General features: G+C 46.2%; 1 protein-coding gene across 1 annotated transcript; it reads left to right on the plus strand.

The window, feature by feature from the left end:
- The first annotated feature begins 3,426 nt into the window (after window positions 1-3,426).
- Window positions 3,427-8,052, plus strand: LOC120836462. Its single transcript, XM_040205380.1, has 2 exons — window positions 3,427-3,660; window positions 7,351-8,052. Exons 1-2 carry the CDS (start codon window positions 3,427-3,429, stop codon window positions 8,050-8,052), a joined length of 936 nt encoding a protein of 311 aa, XP_040061314.1.
- The last annotated feature ends 720 nt before the right edge of the window (window positions 8,053-8,772 follow it).

Consider the following 8,772-nt stretch of genomic DNA (forward strand, 5'->3'; position numbering starts at 1 on the left):
AGTGGTGGTTGACGTGCTTGCGGAAGCGCCGGCAGTATCCATCGTTCGTGGTTTCGTTTTTTTTTTTTGGGGGGGATTTGGCTCGGCTACAGCACCGGCAGTGAAGTGGCCTTCTCAAACAGCTCGCTCCCCCCTCAAAAGGCCACGTGAGAGCGCTTCTGAGCGGCCATTGGCGGCGCCCTCAGAGTGATTGACAGGACCGGCAAAGTTTCAGCAAAAGCTCGCTCCAGAAGCGAGGTGTGCGCGCAACTTTTTTTAGATGCGCGCGTCCTTTTCGGATTCGTTCAGACGGCGCAACCATTTCGCGAAACTACGTTTCGCGACACTAGATGCGAGAGAAAAATGCATCGTGTGAACGGGCCTTTAATGTCCAATAAGCATGTGGGCATTGAACGGCACGTTTTTTTTTTTTTGTTTTTGTTTTTTGTAAGCGGGGCATTTCTGCTGCAGTTCTTATGTTGACACAAGTTATTGGAAAGAGATTGAAGCGTCGCGCCCGAGCACATGGGGACAGAAATAACACGATTGATTTGTCTGTGTTCCTGACGCAGCGCTCGGAGCTGACATAGGCGATAAGCTGCGTCATCTTTCAGATGAGGACTCGTGCTCGATCAATGAAGCATACCAATAACCGAACCCAGCCGAACGCTGAAACAGCAGTCGTGTCCGATTTGTGTCGCGCGCTCGATCAAGGAAGATGACGCAACGAATCCAGTCCAAAAGCCTTGTGTCGGGTAAATACCGATTTCTCTGGAAAGCAATTTAAGCCGGACCTTACACAGTTCATTTTCAGTAACCTACACACAGTCACTTCAGAGTTCACGTGGGCGCGTAGTTGTACAAATAAGAAAACGAAAGAAAAGAAACAGATGCGGGTGGAAAAAAAAACCACAAATTGACGAATAAAGAAGAAAAAAAAAGTACGCCCCGACTTTGACCTGCATCGTAGGAAGCAGATGGGAGAAGAACGCGTGCGCATCATTAAAACCCGCAGGCGTACGCTTGAGAAGAAGACAGACATACAACAAACTGAAAAAAAAAAAGCCTGCGTGGCTTTGACCCGCATAGAAGTTAAGCATGTGGAATGAAGTGCGATAAAACGGGCTCTTGAGGAAGTTGAAACAAACTAACATTTCTGCACGTCTTCGCGCCGCGGCCTTCTAAGCTCGTCTCAAGTGCGGCGCGTGCAGTCGATCGAGACTGTCCTTTTGCGCAAGCGCATTGATGTCAGTGGAGTATACATAGGCAGCTTGGTGTCTCTCCAAAAATCATGTCCTCACAAACACGCGTCTTGGTTTTTTGCCACCGTGCACCACTTTTTTTTTTTTTTTTTTGCGGAATTTCGCGACGTTTTTTTAGCCACTTCCGGCCATTTTAACACCACCACAAATGGCCCGACATGCAGCTAAAGTTGTGTGGCCTTTGTTTTTATGAGCCGTTTGAAGGGGACAAGCGCGATAGGTTCCCCAAGCTTTGGACGCTAAGAAAATGATTTTGGAAATGCGACCAAAAGCGGAAGCAGACGTTACTGACTTCCACAAAAAAGCAGTGGGCGGAAAAAGCAAAAAAGTGAAGGAGCACATGACTTGCAGTGACGTCACGTGCACATCAGCGGCCATTGTGGTGGTCTTGCTGCTGAGCGCGTATACGATCGTGGGTAGTATGAGCTGAAACAGTCACAAGGTGTAAAGTCGGGCAAGTTGGTTGATGGTTATATTGAATGGGTTAAAACAGCACAGAAAGACGAAGGATCAGTGAAAGGACACACACAGACACAGCGCTGACTTACAACAGTCCTTCAACCTTCTTTGACCCACCTTCCAGTTTTTGACCATGAATGGAATGCGAAGTTGGGTATTGGGGCAGCTCCTACTGGTATTGCATGCAATTGCTATCTATTCCCCCATCAGTTGTCCTCGCACAATATGCTTTCAAATTCAGCCGCTTACTTCGTTCTGAAGTGTACGCAATTCAGATTCTTTCGGGACCATGGTGCAACCCGGTAAAGACACATTCACTTCTTTTTTTCCCCGGATCTGATCCGGGGAAAAGATCCGGATTCTAGAGTCCCTCGATATGTTTGCGTTTGGTTTGAAAGTAGCTTCAAATACGCCAGTGCACGAGGCCCGTGTCTCGAGCATCAATAAACCTATTGCTTTATTACCCAAGCATCAAGGAGAATGCAGGGATTGGCGTTCCACGCGCCGCACGTGCTGCCTACTTTTCTAAAGCAAATACCTAAAATAAATGGCATCTTGCACGCGCGTTCGTCAACGATTTATTTTGGTTATTTACTTCGAATATATTATGCGGGAAAGGCGTTCGCGTGCGGCGCGTGGAACACCAATCCCTGCATTATGCTTGGGTAATATAGCAAATGGTCTGTTGGAAGCAAATGGCAGCGCAGCACTGAAATGAGCGGCCCTTGAAAGCGAATGGCGACGGAGCACCCGCTTGCGGCACGTTTCTTGCGCGTTTCCACAACAATGGTTGGCGATAGTTGTAAAAAATACCTTTGTCAAGACGCTTTACGGGATCATAGAGTAACTGTATCAGCTCCGCTTTGCGGAGCAGAGTACCGCAATTACGGTGTACTAGAATACAGGGAAGTGTTGGGACCGGAGCGGCTCGCGTGAGGCGTGTTGTGTAGATCGCAATAGGTGTCGACACCGGCGCATCGGCAGTAGGGTAAGTATGGTGGTAGTTGTGCGCGTGCACCGCATGCACGCGCACGTGCGTGGGCACGTGCGAACTGCAGTGACCTTCTGCTGTCCTGTTCAGTGCAGCGCCGCGATTGTCGTCTACACGCGCAGCCTCACAAGTTCCCATTGTCGAGACGCGGCGGTTCAAACACTACCCCGTATTGTAAGTACACTGTGTCGCAATGGTGCTTCCAGGGCGGCCATGTTGGATCCAAATCCGCACTGCGGGAAGCGACCGTCGCTTCGGCCAGAGCCCCGGAATCGCGAGCTTTGCGATCGTTCTCCTCGCCTTCTTCCCAGACTTTGAAAACATGTTTTAAAAAATCGCTCGCGTTATAGGACAATGCGATTTTACCGTATCCAGTGGCTACACATAATGTTGAATGGTCAAGGAACCTCCCAGTTCGTTCTATTTTAGTCTAGGGGCCCTAAACTCGTGAAACTCAAAGTTGGAGCCAAAGGTTCGCGGAGCGCGGCGATTGGACGTCGGCGAAAAAAACGCCAAGTCATCGTCGTGATAGGCCAATCGGTGCGCTCCGTCAACTGCGGCCCCAACTTTGTGTTCGACGGGTTTAGCGACCTAGGTTGTATATTTCGCAAACGCAAAGCGTCCAAAGCGAGGAGTGGGCGCGGCGATTGTCGAGCGAACATGTCGCCTAACTACTGCTGACTCTTCCTAAAGGCGCTGTCATGCTTCAACGGATGTTCCAACGTGGAACGCAACATGACCAGCAACCTGACATCTACGATGACGCTCAGTAATTTCGTGCAGGCCGCTAGTCATCTTCACTTGCTGAAGTCCACCACGGTCATCGCAGCACTGGGATTGATTTCCGCTTCCGCGGTTACGTCACCTGTGAAACACCTACAAAGGGAGTTACCACAGCATTTCATCTTCAGTGGGCGCGGTGATTGTCAAACGAACATGTCGCTTAACTTCTGCTGGCTGTTCCTACAGGTTGGTTATTTATTCGGATCATTTAGAAGTGACAATATCACGATTGTAGTTGTGCCGTGCCCACGGTCTTTGTGTCTTATCACGCATGCCTGTTTGTTAGTATGTACGCTTCTTCTGTTTGGAGATGTGGAGTCAAACCCGGGGCCTACTACTGAAGAAATGTTTCAGACAATCATTGATGGCCAAACCGCGATTAAAAATGAAATATCCGAGCTCAAGGCTCGACGCGAACATAATGACAAAAAAAAAAAGGAAGACGTAACGTCTAAATGTACGGGTATTGAAAAAAAACTCTGAACGAAATACAAATGAAGACTATGCAAATTGATTCTCTGAAACAAACTGTAACCACTCTTGAGCAAATTATTATGGAACAAAGAGCAAAAATAATTACTGATCTTGAGGACAGGAGTCGCCGTTCTAGCCTTGTAATCCATGGCATCCCCGAAACGCCTAACGAATCGGATGATCAATTAAAAAGAAAAGTACTCGTGGACCTCTTTCAAAACAAACTGGGCGTTGCGTGCTCGTCCGTGGTGCGTGCTCACAGGCTTGGTAAACGTGGTTCCAAAAGACCGATTATTTTATACTTTCAGGATTACAATGAAAAACAGAGGTTCTGCGCAATGCTGAAAAACTGAAAGGCTCGAAAGTGTTTATAAACAATTATCACTCAAAGGCTACAACTCAGGAAAAAATTTGCTATGGGAGAATGCCATGCACGATAGAAATAAAGGCGCCCATGTTCATCTATTTAATGATAAGCTTCACGTGAATCACGACGTATTTGTATCGGGCGAAAACAAAAATGCACGCGCAAGTATTTCAACCCAGATAAAAACCACCCTGTCTGACTAACTTGCACCTAACCGTAAACAGTTTCGACTTTTGAACTTAATGCACGAAGTGTCGTCAACAAATCGCACGCACTTGAACCTATCCTTCTTATGCATGACCCGCATGCTTGCGCTATAACCGAAACCTGGCTCACTGATTACATTAGTGACGGAGAGGTATTTCCATATCAGTACAGTGTATTTCGCAGGGATCGTGACGGAAAGGGTGGCAGACTGGCTGTTTTACTTAAACCAGACATCAAAGCGGTACTGGAAACCCAAATAGAAAATCATGAAAGCTTGTTTTTACGCCTTAACTGTTAGGGCAACACTGTAATCCTTGGAGCTGTTTATCGGGGCCCCCCTCTGCTACTCCTGATTAGGGCAAATTATTTGACCATTTGTTTAAATTTAGCAGCCATGAAACAATCCTGGTTGGTGACTTTAATATCCCGTCCGTTGACTGGGCGAATATATGTAGTTCATCTTCTCAAACAGAAATTATGTTTGATATGGTGTTCACCCTTTGATCTGAAGCAATTAGTACAGGATCCAACCAGAGTATGTGGTACCAGTCACTCCATTCTTGGTCTTGTTTTCGTAAACAATTCGCTTGCTGATTGCACCATATCTGTTAAACAGGGTATATCTGATCACTATTCGGTCCTCTTGACATGTTTTCTTGAGCTTTTTCACCTAAAAAAAAAAAGAGTTATATATTCGCATTTCAAAGACTTTTCACGAGCTGTCGATACTATAGCATGCTCGACTATCTTGGCATACACCTTGATAATTTCACTGGTACAAGTATTGATGCCCTTTGGCTAAAGTTTAAGCACTTATGTGAGTACTGTCTTGATAAATTTGTACCTACGAACTACAAGCGCCTTAGTTGTGATAATCCATGGATTAATAGAAAAATCATACATGCCAAACGCAGAATAAAACCAGCGAAAAAAGCAAGGCCGATTAACTGTGATGTCACTAATTTGCAGAGCGATCTTCGTAGCCTAATTTCTGAGGCTAGGTACAACTACTTCTCCGATACGCTTCTAAAATTTCTAAGACAAGACCCTCAAAAGTTTTGGCACTACTTGACTGAAAAAATAAACCCGTTGAGCAAATCATGGTGAATGACACTGTCTCTACTGACCCAAGTGTTATAGCGTGTCATTTCAATGCGTATTTTCAGTCGGTATTTTCTGATAACTTTAACCATGATTATGTCCTTTCTACCGCATCGAACTGTTGATCTCAGTTCATAACTTATCACGGCATAGTTTCTTTGTTGTTATCACTCAAAACGAAAACAAGTGCTGGTCCTGATAAGATTCCAGACACGTTTTTACGACGCATCGCTGAGTCCCAAGCCCATTTTCTTCTCATTATGTTTCCTACATCATACTCGAACAGCTTGCTCCCAGAAGACTGGCGTACTGTGCCGGTGCACAAAAAAAGGTGATCGGCTTGCAGTTGAGAACTACCGTCCCATTTCCTTGACTTCTTCGTGTAAATTGATAGAGCATATCATCTGCAGTCAAATCAATCAACTGCTGGATAGCCGTAAATTTCTAACACAGTTTCAACATGACTTTCGCAAAGGCTTATCAACTACGGCCCAACTCTTTACTACCATCCATGAGTTTGCGCAAATCCTCGATAGGGGAAGTCAAATTTTTGTGTTTTTCTTGGACTTCAGCAAAGCTTTCGATAAGGTGCCTCATGAACCACTGCTTTTTTAAACTTGAACAACTTGTTCTTCCGCGTGTTTTTGTTAACTGAATTTCTGCATACTTATCCCATCGCACACAGTCTGTTTCCGTCGGAGGCTGCCTCTCTCCAGTTCTGCCTGTAACGTCAGAGGTCCCCCAAGGGAGCGTTTTAGGTCCTTTTTTGTTCCTGGTGCGCATTAACGATATTGTTTCAATGATTGACACAGAGGTTTACCTACGTCTTTTTGCCGACGATTGCAATATTTTCAAAGAAATAAAGTCGAGCTTGGATTAGTTACTGCTAGTCCGTAATTTGCAGTCAGGTGTATCATGGTGTGTTAGCTGGAAAATGAAGCTTAATTCTGTTAAATCAACACTTCCACGTATTACAAAAAAAAAAAAAAAAAAAAACTTTGAATACATTTGCATGATCGCGGACACCCCGGTTACTGTGTAACGGGAATGTAAATATCTTCGTTTAATTATATCAGACACACTGTCATGGTCTCCTCATATAAACCGTATTTGTGCCTCGGCATCCAGGAAGTTGGGCTTCATTAGAAGAAAGCTGAAAGACGCTCCGATTCAGGTTGAGCTACACGCTAACTATTCATTAGTAAGATCCGAGTTGGAGTATGCATATGTCGTTTGGGATCCATTCACTCAGAAAGACATCCGGAAGTTGGAGATGGTGCAACGTCGAGCAGTTCGGTTTATTTACGGAAAATATAGAAGGCTGGATTCCCCGTCTCAACTTATACAGGCTAACGGAATGCATACCCTTCAGACCAGAAGGAAACTGGCACGATTAAAATTCTTGTTTCGTTTTGAACAAGGGAAGACTCGCATAAACCCATTGCAATATATTTCCCCTTTAGAGTCAAGATCCACGCGGCACAGACATCAGTGTTCATTAACACCCATTTTTGCGCGTACTGACATGTTTAAGTTTAGCTTTACCTAAACGGCTTACCTCTCGAACTATTTAACGACACCAACTTTGTACAAGGTCTGGAACGTCTTGATGACTAGCATATGTTGCTTTGTATATTGCTGCATGTTCATCCTTTTCGCATGGACTTCTAGATTGTATAAACCTTTGTACTACACTGTATAGATCATTTTGTATTACTGCATGATAGCACTACACACTGCTTGGTGGTTGCTATTCTGCACCACCAGTCCTCACGTTAGGCGGCTCCCCCATACCTCGTGTGTCCCACACCAAATTGCTCGGCGTTACCCTTGACGACAAATTGGATTTCCACCGCCACATCTGCGATGTAGCGTCCAAAGCCAGGCGGACACTGGGCTTCGTTACCCATCTCTCTCGCGACCTTCCACCAGAGGCATTCAGAAACCTCTACACTGCCCTCGTCTTGCCCCAGCTGGAGTTTTGCTGTGCCATCTGGGGCCCACTGCAGCAGTCACGTCAAAATGCCCTAGCAAGCATTCAAAGAAGGGCTGCTTTTACGTTCTACCGCCGCAGTGCCCCCAGAAGTAGCCTCCTCAGTTACCGGGATGTTAGCACCGACTCTCTCCTCCGCAACGCTAACTGGCGGTCGCTACAACATCGAAGAGACGTTGCCTCCATCCGGCTGTTTTGTCGTGTTATGAGTGCGGACGACATGGACTGCCCCAACATACCACGTCTCAACAGGCGTCGCGGTCGTCTGCAACCGGTGCTGGCGCGCACTCTCCGCCACAGGAGAACATGTCTCCTACGAGCCGCTGAACTCTGGTTGGCCCTACCCCCGGAGCTGACCGCAGTGATTCCTAAGGACAGGGACTCTATAAAGGAACTTTGTCAATTGATATCCCGGAAAGATGGCTGGCACCTGTGACCTGTCTCCCGTTGGCTGGGAGCGCCTTAGTGCTGATAGTAGGTTTTTTTTTTTTGTTTTGTTTTTTCGTCGTTGGGTGTTGGCCGGTGTGGGCTGCTGATCGGATGTGGGTGTTGTGTCGGTGTTAGGCTGGGACTCGTGTCCACCCGGCGTGATGATGCGGCACTTGTGTCCGGTCTGCACTTGTGCTGGCCGATATTCGTTGCGGGGAGCTGTCGGTGCTGGGCGTTCTTGTCTGGCGGATTTTACCCTCTAAACCTGTGCAACCCTCCCTTCCCCTTTTTTAATATATATACATGTATATGTGTGTATGTATGTTTATATATGTGTATGTATATATTTTGTATATACTGTATCTACCATTTGCCTCCAGGTGGGTGGCAAGGGCACACACTGTGCATGGGCTCCCTGCCTTTCCTTGTCGCCTGCACGCCTGGTGTGAACTCCCTCGAGTGCAATAAAGAGCTATTGAACTATATTGAACTATTCTCTCCCCCCCCCCCCCCCTTTTTCAATATATCCTGTATATTTGCTAGTTGATCGTTGTAACCCTTTTTAATGTCGCGTTATTTATTTGTTGTTGTATGTGCGAATTGATATGTTGTACCCTACTCCTACTTGGGCCTTCAATGGCCTGTAATATCCTCTAAATAATAAAAAAAAAAAATTATCCGCCCGGAATTTGGCATTTGCAAGGGCGCTTCCCGCACGAAGGTCGGA

Source organism: Ixodes scapularis, unplaced genomic scaffold (genome assembly GCF_016920785.2).
Source record: "Ixodes scapularis isolate PalLabHiFi unplaced genomic scaffold, ASM1692078v2 PGA_scaffold4__175_contigs__length_147842914, whole genome shotgun sequence".
In the NCBI taxonomy this organism is placed as follows: domain Eukaryota; kingdom Metazoa; phylum Arthropoda; class Arachnida; order Ixodida; family Ixodidae; genus Ixodes; species Ixodes scapularis.